Genomic DNA, 15,117 nt, shown 5'->3' with positions numbered 1-15,117 from the left:
AAGTTAATTACTAAACAATAACAAATATTTCTTATATTAAGTAAAATTAAATTATATTTTATAAAATATTTGCTTATATTATGAATTTTATATTTAAAATATTCACAATTAAACTTTTATTGACGATTATTTGATTTTTATTTAAATATTTATATTATAAATACAGTACTATATATTTAAAAATGTATAATTTTCAATTATGTTTATATAATTTTTTTTTGGTGTTTTTCCAAGCTATTACTTGCTCTGATCGTAAATTGCTAAATAATTATCAACAAATTGGTAATAGTTTTCTGTTAGATAATATATATTATTATTTAGATTTCTATTTTTCACGAACTCCTATATGTTTTTATAATGTTTTTGCTTAATATATATATATATAAATAGGCAGTCAATTAATTTTGCGTCGCGTAATTTTTTGAATAACTTGAACTTTAAGAGATAATTTAATTCTGTAAAATACATTTAAGAATATCATTTCGATCTGACTTAATAGACACGCAATCACAAAACTAGGATGACCAGATATACAAAATATTGTGACCAAATAAAATGACGTTATTTATAAATATTATTTATATTTATTAGATGATCTTTTCAATAATATTACTGTCTAAAAAGAAAATTTTAATATGTTAACTAGTTTTCGAAATAATTGAATTTGAATATAAATTATAATATCAAATTACAATAGTGTGATTTATATTATAATTCGATTATTTCGAAAACTAGACATAATAAAATTTAGTTTTTAGAATTAGTAATATAATTGAAAGGTTCATCTAATAAACATATACAATCCATAAATAACGTTATTTTTATATTAGACTATTTTATATAATATTATTTGACAAACTTAACAAGTCATAAAAATAAAACTACCCATCTGATTTAGATGATTCTTTTTTATATAATACTATTATTTCTTCACTACAAATTTTGCATGTCATAATTAATTTGTCAGTTGTAGTTTGACCTGTAGCATAGTGTCTTTCGTTTGTCCCGATATTGTGTATATCTGGTCATCCTAGTTTTGTGATTGCGTGTATATTAAGTCAGGTCGATATGATAATCTTAAATGTATTTTACAGAATTAAATTATCTCTAACCGTTCAAAAGGTATTCAAAAATTACGCGACGCAAGATTAATTGACTGACTCCTTATATTTTTATAAATTTATATAATTGAATTTTATAAATAAATATTTACATTACATAACATTGTTTCAGATAAAAAAATATATAATTTATTTCACAATTAGAATTAGTATTAATAGTTTTTATTTTTATTTTAATTGTTTAATAAAGTATATCCTTTAATTAATGATTTTATAAAATTTCAAAAAATAAATAGTATTATGATTTTGATATAACTTTTATATATCACTTCATACAATAGCAATTGATATTATAATAATATTTTATATTTTTTTATATAAAAATATTATTTATAAACTAATTGTTAATGATAATTTTAAAAACAAAATGTATATAATATTACAATAAGTGTTTTAAAATAATATTTATGTTGTTATTACTGAAAATAGTTTTTAATAAAATATATCTTATGACTAATAATTTTTTTTTTAAATTAAATAAATGTTTGTTTTTTCAATACATTTTTTAAATTTTTACTTTCAATATTTTTAATGTCGTAAAAATTGGTAAAAACTTGTTGTTTATAAAAATATATTTGTTAATTATTTTTTTTATTAAAGTTTCACTACTATAATAATTTTTATCAATATAGTTTTTCTATTTTTTGTTTGTTTTTTAGTTTCATATTAAGTTTTAATAAACAAATTTCTAATATTTTTATTTTTAATTATTAATGATTTTAATAAAATAAATTATATTTTTTTATATATTAGTTACTGATTATTATTTATTGATAATTACTACATATTAGTTATAGTATTAACTATATATTAGTTATAATAATAATAATAATAATAATAATAATAATAATAATAATAATAATAATAATAATAATAATAATAATAATAATAATAATAATAATAATAATAATAATAATAATAATAATAATAATAATAATAATAATAATAATAATAATAATAATAATAATAATAATAATAATAATAATAATAATAATAATAATAATAATAATAATAATAATAATAATAATAATAATAATAATAATAATAATAATAATAATAATAATAATAATAATAATAATAATAATAATAATAATAATAATAATAATAATAATAATAATAATAATAATAATAATAATAATAATAATAATAATAATAATAATAATAATAATAATAATAATAAATACATTTTAGTTACATAGATTGATATAATAAAATAAATTATATATTAAGTACAGTATATATTATATATGTAAATAATATGAATAAATTAAAAAAATAAAATAATTAGCACCCTAAATGACACACATTGAAAGTAAAAATTTCAATAATATAACATAAATATGTTACTGAAAAAAATACAAACATTTTTATTTTTTTCAAAAAAACTCATGAAACAGAGGATATATTTTTTTAATAACTATTTTCTATAATAACAAAATAAATATTATTTTAAACACTTATTGTAATATTATACACACTTATTGTAATATTATACACACATTTTGTTTTTAATTATTAAAAAACCGTTAGTTTATAAATAGTATATATTAATATATTAATATACTGTATATACATATATGTATTATATAAATTTAAAATTAATTTGATTACTGTTGTATAAAATTGAAAATTATAAAAATCATAATATTATTTTTATTTTTGTTGTTGTAATATTATAATAATTATTAATTAAAAGGATATATTTTATTAAACAATTTCTATAATAATAATACTATTGTACTGTTAGTGATTAAATTAGTAAAAAATATTTTCTTTCTCTACAACTGTCAATGTAATGTAAATAATTATTTTTAAAAAAATTAAAATTATATTTATATATAAAATAAAATGTTTGGTTAGTTTTTTGTAATTTGTGATGATTTAGGCATCATCAGCTCCTCTAGCGTTACCAATTGCACACTACAAAATATACTTTGTAGTGGCAAGCCTATTATTAATCATTTAAATTATAAAAATTTATTAATTTTGATTATGTTCTATTTGTTTTCAACTAATTTTGTATAAACTATAAGTTACCTAATATATCGAATTATATAAATTGTAAATTGACACATTATTATAAGTCGAGAATGACTTAATTAATTATAAATAGTTAAAATATACTGTAACTAATTATACATGTGTTTTATCGACATATGCTATTAATTTTGAATAAAAATTAGAGTAAAACTGAAACATTTGACTACTCATTACTAGTTAAGTGCAAGCTTTAGGTGTAACAGAGTTGGGCTATAATTCCGTCATTTTGCGGACCTTCCGAGTTCCGATACAAAGCTTCCGTTAAAAACTAGAGTCGACTCTCAAAAAGGGGTTTTGTTTTAAAGTATATTTTAAAACCATATGATTCGATAACAAGTTAGTACCCAAACCAGTCTCTATTGTCTACCCCTATATAAAACCTATACATAGTTTCTTTAAAGTATATTTTAAAGAGCTATTTGACGCTATATTTCCCGTCACAAATTTATTTGTTTATTGTGATGATAGTTAACAACAACAGTGTAACTGGCTCAAATAATAATATAATTGATGACCATGGTAATTTAATAAATTGTCAAAATAGTACAGTTGATAAATATTTTGTTAAGCAAATCATTGAATCGCGTAATTATTATTATAAAGCATTTATAATAAGCACATCACTACTGATGACAGTATCCACGATAGGACTGGCCATTGGTTTGGCCATCAATTACAGGCAACACATCCGTAATAATAGACGTGTTATCCATTAGATTAGTATTGGACGCGAGTTAATGAATCCATCGTAAAATCAAATATTATTATATAATAAATTAAATTTCAGATATATTTGAATTTTAATGTTTTAATACTTACAGTAATTTTAAAAATATAATATTTTTATATATTTATAAATATTTATTAATTAATTTAGTAAAAAGTAGTAGTGATTGTCTAATAGATTATTAGCATACTTTAATTAACTACATTAAATTACATATCATTTTTATTAAAATAAATTATATTAAATATTGTAATTGTAATTTTATTGTAATAATTAAAAAAAAATCAATTAAATATGTAACATAATAATCAAAATATTGATACTAATAGTTTAAAATATAAATAAAAATTAATTATAAAAAATTTAACACAATCTTATTATTATAATTAAATAAAACTATTAGTTGTTTTGTAAAATTATTAGAAAATATTAATTGTTATTATTATTAATTAATTAATAGTATTATTATGTATGCTATCAATAATCCAATCGACAAACCAGGATATCCTTACAAATATTACATAAGCCCCGTCATTGATTGCATCACATTTGTGATTACTAACAGTGCGACCATGATTTATGCCAATCAATACGGCCCTACCGTTTACATACTGATACAATGGAGCACCAGAATCACCCTAATTAGGTATAGTTAGATAAATGATTAAATACATACACATACACATACACATACACATACACATACACATACACATACACATACACATACACATACACATACACATACACATACACATACACATACACATACACATACACATACACACATACACATACACATACACATACACATACACATACACATACACATACACATACACATACACATACACATACACATACACATACACATACACATACACATACACATACACATACACATACACATACACATACACATACACATACACATACACATACACATACACATACACATACACATACACATACACATACACATACACATACACATACACATACACATACACATACCGAACATGAAAAGGTGCCATTATATGATGGATACCGTTCCCCGAGTATAATCATACGCCAATAATCTCTGGCATTATTATAGGTCCTCTTAATCCTAATGTAACCAATTTTAAGTCTATCACTTTTCTCTGTATCGCTTACTAAACCATAACCGGCCATCAGTGCCAACTCATCCTCGCTATTGAGTGCATCCAACGGTGGCAAACATATACCATTCAATAGTGTCCGATAGTTAACACTATTACTGGACAGTTGGCTGCTAAGCGGTAAGTCAGCTGTAAGTTTGATGAGTGCCATATCGTAAGCCGGAAATCGTCTTCTGGGATACATGTAATGGACAACTGTTTTCTCAATGTTATAACCATTTTCATAATCATTGTCGTCAATAAACAATTTGCCCGGGTAGATTGTTAGATCACTAATAGCTACATCACTATAATTTGTACATAATAATATAATTGCAAAATATAAATATAAATATTTATATACCGTATATATTCAATTATGTATTATTATTATTGTTTATATATGTTTTTTTTAATTTATAAATATATATTTGTCTAAATATTTAATTATTTATAGTTTTTAAAATTTTATAATCTATATAATATTAGAAAAATTAATTTCAAAATATTCAATATAAAACTTAGTTAAACTATATATAAATTATATATAATTAATTATTTAATTAATTTTTTTTATTTACTATATTACGTGAGCGGCTGTTAATATCCATCGATTGTTTAATATGACACCCGATCCATGACCAACAATGAATCCACTGGTAAATTAAAATAATTATTTATTTTTATTTTATTTCTAGAAAATTATATGTCATAGTTATGTAAGTTTTTCTTAATTAATTTAAAAAAATAAAATATTTTTGTGTGTGTTTATTTACTCCCTGTACACAATCCATACGGCAAACGGCACTTCACCCGGTCCTGCAATGCGTCCATTATTCAGTTCACGGGGTGTTAGACTTTGATTGGATAACCATTGAAAACATTTGCCGTTTGCCAGCAATGATTGTCGACCGATACCACACATCGTGACAGTTATGTTCGGATAGTCAACGATATCAATGGTTGACCAGACATTTGTGTAGAAACACAAAAACAAATTTATTTTAATTATTTTACTTAACATTTATTTATAGTTTTTGTTGTTTATAAATATCTAATAATTAATAAGATATAAAACAACAATAATTATGATTAATAACTCAACTATTATTTTTAGTAGATTTAGTTAAATAAAAAAAATTATAATTTTTATCATTATTTTTGGTGTTATTTTCAAATTATGTTACGGTTTCATATTTATTTAAAAATATAATATTTATGTATTAATAATAAAAAACTATTTTATCAAATTTGTAAAATTATCAAATAACTCTTTAAAAAATGATTTATAATAAAAAATAATTATTTTTTAATTGTTTATATAATATTTAATAAGTAATATATTGAGATTTTACTAATTTAAAAAAAATAAAACTAATAATAATAATTATACTATTATAATATTTTTTACAATAATAATATTAAAATACAATTATAAACTTATATTATAGTTTTCATATTGATTTTATATAAATTTATATATATATTTAAAAAATCAAATTTTTATCAGAATTTTTGTTAAAATATTTTATTACAATACACTAATCTAATAAAAAATTTTGTTAAAAATGTAATTATATATATTATATTTTATGTTAACAATAGCTAAACAAAAATTTGATATGAAATTAGTTTTTAATATATTTTATGTGAATATGAAACAGTAACTCAAATTTATTTTTTTTAATTTATAATTGAATTTACTATATATTTTAGTAGATTTTTTTTAACTTTTATAAAACTTTTAAATATTTTAGTATTTTTTTATAAACAAAACGATATTCTTTTTTTATAAAACAGTTGATAATTTTAAATATAATTAATTTATTAATGTATTTATTATTAATAATAATTTTTAAGAAAAAAATAATAATACTTTAGATATTATTCTAATATAATTAAAATTTTATTTCAATTTTCAAATAAAAAAACATAAACATAATGTACCAAGAAAAAATTACATTAAATAATTGTTTATTTATTTTTTTATTTAAATAATTTAATTTTGTTTAACAGCAGTAATACGTAGTATACGATAGTTAAGGTTAACTTCCGTAACGGTAGTGTCTGACAAAAACTGTTGCCACGCTCTGGGGTTGGGCTCTGAGCTGTCGGGGTTGACATAGGCGTCAAACACTGTATCCGTTAAGTGATGGTTGAGTTCACTATCAAAATCCGATTGATTTTTGAAAAATGACCGATAGTTTGACAGAATTATTGGCATTAGATCTATTAATTAATTAATAATAATTTAAAAAATTAAAAATATAACTATAAATTAATATAATTAAAATACTATAAATACCAAACATTCTCTGTCTATCTGTCGGCCAAATGCTATCAATAATCTGAAACTTATGGATCAGAAAGTGATTATCCGATAGACTTTGACGCCAATCGTCTAATTGTTTTTCACTGGTTTGATACCATTGTTTCGGTAGTTTGTTGGGATCATTGGTAGTATTGGTATTGTTTGTGACCAGTTTTTTATTTAGATCGGGTAATATAATTACATTGGCGTGAAATATACCGCCACCACTGCTAATGGACAGTAAGCGATTACAGGTGGCCATCAATTGCCACTTATCGGGCATATATTGTAGGGTAAAGTTTGAAAATATTAGATTAACTCTGGACTCCAATTGTCTAATCTGTGGACACATTTCAAGCCAACCGACACCCATGTCTTGCAATACATATTCAATGGTGTCATCAGTATTATGATTACGGGCATAGCTTATCATATCGGGTACGATATCGATGCCGACCAACAGTTTATGTGGGATATGTTTGCTTAATAAATGTTTGGTAATACCGCCGTCACCGCAGCCCAAGTCAACAATCAGATCATAGGATCTGTTAATATAATTAATTAATTAAAAAAATTGTTTTTTATTTGTTTAGTTTAGTTGTATGATCTGTTTAATTATACATTAATAATGATGATTATTATTATTTTATAAATATATAAATTTGTTAAATAATTAACTTATAAATATTAAAATTTGTTAATTAATTAACTCATAAATATTAAAATTTGTTAATTATAATAATTAACTAATAAATATTAAAATTTGTTAATTAATTAATTTATAAATATTAAAATTATTAAAACCTTTTAATATTATTATTAGTAATATTGTTAATCTCGTTGATAGACTCGATTGCATATAAATTAGGACCATGCTGAATTTTTGAACTATATATTTCTGGACTTATACTAAACATTATTTTAATTATTTAATTAAAAAATTAATTAATAATAACAATACAAATAATTGAATTATAAATTTGTAGTTAAGCAACTTAAATTGAAAATCTATTTACAAAATGACTCTAGTTATTATTATTTAAAAAAATATTACGTTAACTAAAAAGTATGACAAGGTAATTTTTTTAATTTTATTAAACAACTTTAATATTGCATATAATGTATATTTATTATTATAAGTATTATATATATATTATTTTAAATATTTATATTAACATTTATTAAAACTAAAATTTTAAAAATAAATTAATATTTTTATTCGTATTTAATTTTTTCAAAAATATTTTTTAGATTAATTATTTTCTAATTATTACTATGAAATATATGTTATTTATTTTAAAATAACTAAATAATATATAGTGATATTAATTATATTGTTTTATAAGTTTTTTAAATATAAATCTCTCTCTCTCTCTCTCTCTCTCTCTCTCTATGTTTATCTTTACTATTGATTTACTATTATTTCTTATTTTTTTAAAATAAAAACAACTAATTTTTTAAAAATAATTTTAATTGCAAAAAATCATCAAATAATCTAATTATACATAATTTTAATCACTAAATAACAGTATATATTAATGGAATATACCGTATATTATAATTAATTAAATTGTTTTTTAAATGTTTTAATTAATTAATAAGTTTATAAAAAATTAGTAAATCGACAAAACCATGTCCGCCATCTAATTTTATAGCACTGGGTATACAACTAACTATAAATAAATAAAGTATATATTATAATTAATTTTTTGTTATTGATTTAAAATAATAGTATGTCTATATATGCTAAATTTGTCTATAATTAGAATAAATATAATGTTTTGTTTTAAAAAAAAAATCTTTAATATATATAAAAAATAATTTTCAAGTTCAGTAATTATGTTTTTAATGCCTATTTTGAAATAAAATATTTTCCAGTATATTATATATTACTAAAAATATTTAATAATACTGTATTATAATAATTAGTAGAATTAATGAATCAGTTAAAATAGGATATGTATAATTTCCTGGAAATTACAGTATTAAAATATTCATAGAAAATAAAAAAAATAATTTTAAATTTTGTAATTTTATTTTTTTTGTACAATAGATTAATATCATAGATAAATAAAAAATAATATACAGTATATACAATTATTATATATATATGGTAATCAATTTGATATAAAAGCATAATTATGTAATTTAATAATAATTACTTTGTTGTATTTTTTATTGATCAATAATATTGATTATAGTTAAATATTTACATTATAAACACAAATTGATATTATATGTAAATTGCACATTATTTATTATGTTTTGCAAAATTAATTTAGTATAAAAGTTATTACAACTTTAATAATCAATCATGAAACAAAAATCTTAAAAACTAAATAATAGATATTATTTATTTATACTCAAACAAATAACATTATTTAATTTTTTAAAATTTTTACTTTATCTTAAGTAATATCTATACCATAGACTCTCTCATAGGTTTATTATTAATCGGTCCCTGAACGTTAATTATACAAAAAATATTAAAACTAAATTAATAAAACAAATATAACATAACAAAATTTATTAGGGAATAAAAAATTTTATAAAAACAAATATATTAAACATGTTATATATCAATGAAAAACAATAGTTAAACATACAATGCATAACATTAACTATATTGACAAAAAAACAATTAATTAATATAATAGGGTAAAAATATAATTTTGATAGTAATAGTATATTTGTAAATGAGTAAGGTATATAATTTACATTATCATAAAATACGTAATCAAGTTAAATTCAAAAATCTATCATGATAGCTTTTAAGAGAGTTACAGATCTATACTAATTGAAGGTTACTATAATTTTTACTACATATAAATTATAACATTTAAAATAACATAAAACAAATAATTATTATTTAAAACAAAAAATTTACTTAATATTTTTGTTGTTGTTGTTAAAGATAGCAATGAATAATAACAATTGAAATAAGATGATAAAAATACTAATAATTTTGATATTGTTTTTGTAAATTGTTATATTGCTTTTTATTGTTTGCAATGATCGTAAAATGTAAAATATTTATCATCAAAACTATTATCATCTATATTAGTGTTGCTTTCTTTTATATAAAATATATTTTGAAAACTATTTGGCTGCTGTTGTAATATGTGATTATTTTTGCCCTTAACATAGCAAATAATCATTGCGGCACCGGTAGCTACTAATGCCACAGCCAATATTGTTATGATTACTATACAAACAGTATGATTGTGACTATTATTAACATTGGCACCGGTATTGCCAGCAATATCGGATTGTTCAATAAATAGCCAATTATATTCGGGTTTATAACTATAATTGGTACCCGAGTCGTGCTCCGGTCTATAGCACATTACTTGGTGTTCAGTGCCGGCCTCACGATTAGGATACTGACCATCATCTATATATATATACATACAGTAAATATATTATGTAATTATTATAAAACTGATATTTATATATATATACTGTATATTACTAAACTATACCTAAACTTACAGCAATCTTGATTGTAAATAAAATAGTAGCCATCAAATCGGGAACGGGCTATCTTGATATAATGGCCGACAAATCTATGGTCCATATAATACCAGCCGTTATCCATGGACTCGATCGTGTGATAAAACCTACTGTGCGATGTATTCAGCTTTTTGGCTGTAGTACCTATGCCCTGATACCATAGCAAAAATCTACCACTGGCCTTATTTTGTATGGCATAGTTGGTATCGGTATAAATGGACAATTGTATCCCGGTAATTTTGTCAATAATTGGTACCGGTTTTGATGAGTATGATGATAATAATTTAGTTATTAAAATTAATGTTAAAAATAAAATAGATAACTTTTTCATAATTTTGTTAATTATTTGAAAAAATATTTTGAAAAAATAACATTTGCTATTTTAATTGATTTTTTAATTATTGAAAACAGTAGCAAATCACTATTATGATAAATTTGAATTATTTATTATAAAATGATTACTCGATTTTATTAAAAAATATATATGTTTTAAAATATAATATACTCTAATGCATATTATTAAAAATACTGTATATAAATGTGTATTATTATGTGATCCTTGAAATTATAAAATAACTACCAAAAAAATAGATTTATATAAACAATATTATGTTATTTTATTTTTTTGTAAATTCATATACTGTATATAATAAATATATACATTATATAATATAATTTGTATATCAGTTTTTATTTATCTACATATATGGTAATCAATTTGACATATATATATATAATTAATTATTATTTAATAATAATAATTATATATATATGTCAAATTGATTACCATATATGTAGATAAATAAAAACTGATATATATTTTTATTTATAAATATTTATTAGCAAAATATCGATTGTATATTAAACAAAAATATAAAACAGTCTAAACAAATTGAAATTGTGTGCAAATTGTTACAAAAAGTTACATTGTTTATTTTGTTTTGCAAAATTAATTTTGATAATATAACTATTATTATTAATACTTAAGCTTTAATAAAATCATTCATAATTTTTTTTTATTCTTGTATAAAAATTAATTAAAATAATAATAATAATTTTTATTACTAATTAAACTATTTAATAGAAATAACTAGAAATAACTAGAAATAAAAAATTATTCTAATTATTTTAAAATTATTTGTTATTAATTTATTAATATTTATGTTTTAGTACAATAAAAAATAACATTAATAATTATTATAATAATTATTATTTTAATCTATAATATTCTATATAATTCTAAATTATAAACATATAGTATCATTAATAGTCTATTAAATTTACTAATAAATTTCATCAACAGATATTTTGTAATATTAATAATTAGTTGTAAAAAAATATGTTTATCTAGTTTATAATAAAAACAACTTATAGTACTAATTTATATTTAATTAATAATTAGATAAATTTATATTTTATAATAATTAAATTCATCTTTTTAGTTTATTGAATAAAATATAAATTAATTATTGTATGTATTCATAACTTACTAAACTATTGTATTATATAGTTAAATAGTAAAAACTCTATGACTAGTTTATGTAAATTTTAATTAATAATTTAACTATATTTAATTTTTTTTTAAATCATAAAATGCCTGAAATTTCAGTTAATAAGTTATTGCCATCTAATATGGTATACAAGTGGTCAGCATTTCATTTATACCGAATCGGCTTAAGTAACGAACGATTAGTAGCCGCCGATAATTATTGTCCTCAACAGAGACTATGGTTTAATCGACCGATAATTATAATCACTGTTTGTATGATTTACATCATTGAACGCATTGTCTGTTTGTTTATCGATGTCAACAATTGGCAATTGTTTGCTCAGTTAGGCGATTGGGCATACGTTTGGGTCAATAGAAAACTAATGACTATCCAAATGATATTGGTTTCAGTATTGACTTTAGTTTCCGAGTTAACCTATTTTTACAACTATATGTTTGACGTAAAACAAACATTTTTGGGTGTATTTGAAATGATGTCCGGTTTACGGACACCCTTGAGTGTTGGCCTAACCGATTCACAGGAGATACAGAAGCTTATCAAACGGATGCGATGGCTATGCAAATACAGTTATCTAAATGTTGTTTGTATAGTACCACTGTGTAGTCTATTTTTTTGTTTAATTGCTTATTTTGCTTATATGCCTCTAAATTATATGTTATTATATGGTATACCAAATAGTATATTTTTTACATTATTATGTTTTTATATATTCAATATAATGCAATATCAAACGGTATACTTTTACATACTGTGCCGCTATTTAAAGCTAAAACAGTATAAAATTTATCATCAATTAGTTAAACTGATAGCTAATAAACGTCAGACAACTACTATTAGAATTACTACTAAACGTATTATAGTTGTTATGAAATCATTGGACAAATTGTTTGCCGAAATCAATGATTATAACCAAACTTATTGGTCAAAATTTTTGCTAAACGTTTGGTTAAATTTTGGTACAGTAATTATTATACACTTATACAGCCTATTGTTTGCACCATTGAATATCTCTGTAAAACTAATAACTTTTTATCTATTATTTTTTGATATCTTAATATTTTTATTTATTATAATAACGGCCGCTTCGATTAACTCATTTTCTAGTAAAACTTACCTAATATTATATAAAATTTAATAATAGTTATTTAATATTAATTTTTATAAACTATTAAATAAAATAATAACTAAATTAATATTTTTTGCAAAAATTATTTTTTATTATGTTTTTATATAAATTATTATTAGTTTATTATTATTATTATATTTAATAAAACTTTTCTACACAAGAATTCAGTGTTATTTTTTAATATTAATTAATAAACAACTATTAAAAAAGGTTATGATATTATTTGTCAATTGATACTGGATATTTTTTAAATATTATAATTATATTATTATAATTTATAAGCTTATACGATTTAATTAATATTTATAACATGCATTTACATATAAATATTTATATTAATATTGATTAATTTGAATATATAATTTATGAAATGTTAAAGTAGTACTGCTAATTGTTTTATAAAAATTTAATTATAATAATGACACTGTTTTATTAGTAATTAAACTATTTACTAGAAATTTACTAGAAAACTAAACATGTTTGTATAATTGAATGTAAAATTTTTATTTTTCTTAATTATAATAAAATCAATAGAATTATTATTATTAATAAAAAATATTATCAAAAATTTATTTTAGATAATTAGAAAATAATTAATTAACCTTGATAATTTAATTAAATAATAATAAATTCATTAAATTTATTAATTAATAAGTTATATAAAAAATAAAATAATTTTAATATAATAAAGTATTTTCTAAAAGTATATATAAAAACAGTATAATATACTGATTAAATTATAGAATAAATTTTAATAAAAATATCTAATATCAAAATATTTCATCAAAAATAGTTATGAAAGAAAATAATAAACATCGACAACAACTTAATTAAAAAATATATTCATTATAATATTGATTTATATTCATTGGAAACTATTAATAAAACAGTAATAAACAATAATTATATATTATGATAATTATCTAAATAGATAAATATAATAAAATATAAACTATTATTTTCAAAAAAAAACATTTTGGCTAAAAACAAACTAAATAAATTATTATGAGCAAATTTTATTTTTATTATGAATTTTATATTATAAAATTTTATTAGTTGATTTATTAAATATTATTAATAAAATAATTTTACTCTAGAATTAAGATTTATTAATATTAAATAATAAACAACTATTAAAACAATATATTATATTATTTGACAATAGAAACAAAAAAAATGACAATATATAAGTTTAAATTATTATAATTATCTTAATTTAAAAATTTATTACATTAATTAATAATTATAACATTTAGTTATATAATAGATATACAGTTTATATCGATACATATACATGTAGATACATATTATAGATAAATATAGTTATGTATATAAATTGTTTATTATTTTGAATAAATAACTTAATAATATTTTTTGTAATAAAAATAAAAATATTAAATAAATTACATTTGAGTACAAACTAATTATCAAAAATAAATTCATCAAAATCTTAGAAAAATATAATAACAATAGATTAATTAATCTTGACAACTTAATTAAAAATATAATTAAAAAAATATCATTAAATTTATTAGTATTGGAAATTTTTTTAACTATTAAGTAATAAACTAATATTTATATAAAAAAATCATCTAAAAATTTATATATAATACAAGTGAACTAGTATTT

At 19.5% G+C, this 15,117-nt stretch overlaps 2 protein-coding genes across 2 annotated transcripts; both read right to left on the bottom strand.

Annotated features, from left to right (window-relative positions):
* Positions 1 to 3,154: 3,154 nt before the first annotated feature.
* Positions 3,155 to 5,952, bottom strand: LOC128959837 (U21-ctenitoxin-Pn1a-like). The gene is made up of 5 exons (XM_054305854.1): positions 5,804 to 5,952; positions 5,609 to 5,683; positions 4,903 to 5,335; positions 4,387 to 4,526; positions 3,155 to 3,158 (listed from the first exon to the last, which is right to left on the bottom strand). The coding sequence occupies exons 1-5, from the start codon at positions 5,950 to 5,952 to the stop codon at positions 3,155 to 3,157; spliced, it is 801 nt and encodes a 266-aa protein (XP_054161829.1).
* Positions 5,953 to 7,026: 1,074 nt separating this feature from the next.
* LOC128959835 (uncharacterized) lies at positions 7,027 to 8,255 on the bottom strand. The gene is made up of 3 exons (XM_054305853.1): positions 8,143 to 8,255; positions 7,333 to 7,883; positions 7,027 to 7,256 (listed from the first exon to the last, which is right to left on the bottom strand). The coding sequence occupies exons 1-3, from the start codon at positions 8,253 to 8,255 to the stop codon at positions 7,027 to 7,029; spliced, it is 894 nt and encodes a 297-aa protein (XP_054161828.1).
* Between the last annotated feature and the right edge of the window lie 6,862 nt (positions 8,256 to 15,117).

This window comes from Oppia nitens, unplaced genomic scaffold, assembly GCF_028296485.1.
Source record: "Oppia nitens isolate AA-2021 unplaced genomic scaffold, nextdenovo-longstitch-racon4-pilon3 scaffold4_pilon_pilon_pilon, whole genome shotgun sequence".
NCBI lineage: Eukaryota > Metazoa > Arthropoda > Arachnida > Sarcoptiformes > Oppiidae > Oppia > Oppia nitens.
Note: the sequence above shows the minus strand (reverse complement) of the source record. Positions and strands in the feature narration are given on the sequence as shown.

What these genes read in the sequence shown, in the direction of transcription:
- LOC128959837 (XM_054305854.1), bottom strand. Translation starts at nt 5,952, where the DNA reads ATGTGTGGTATCGGTCGACAATCATTGCTGGCAAACGGCAAATGTTTT. An exon ending in GTATGGATTGTGTACAGGGA is followed by an intron (nt 5,684 to 5,803) that starts GTAAATAAACAC and finishes TTAATTTACCAG; the next exon opens with TGGATTCATTGTTGGTCATG. An exon ending in ACAGCCGCTCACGTAATATA is followed by an intron (nt 5,336 to 5,608) that starts GTAAATAAAAAA and finishes TACAAATTATAG; the next exon opens with TGATGTAGCTATTAGTGATC.
- LOC128959835 (XM_054305853.1), bottom strand. Translation starts at nt 8,255, where the DNA reads ATGTTTAGTATAAGTCCAGAAATATATAGTTCAAAAATTCAGCATGGT. An exon ending in ACTAATAATAATATTAAAAG is followed by an intron (nt 7,884 to 8,142) that starts GTTTTAATAATT and finishes TTATATTAACAG; the next exon opens with ATCCTATGATCTGATTGTTG. An exon ending in AGATAGACAGAGAATGTTTG is followed by an intron (nt 7,257 to 7,332) that starts GTATTTATAGTA and finishes ATTAATTAATAG; the next exon opens with ATCTAATGCCAATAATTCTG.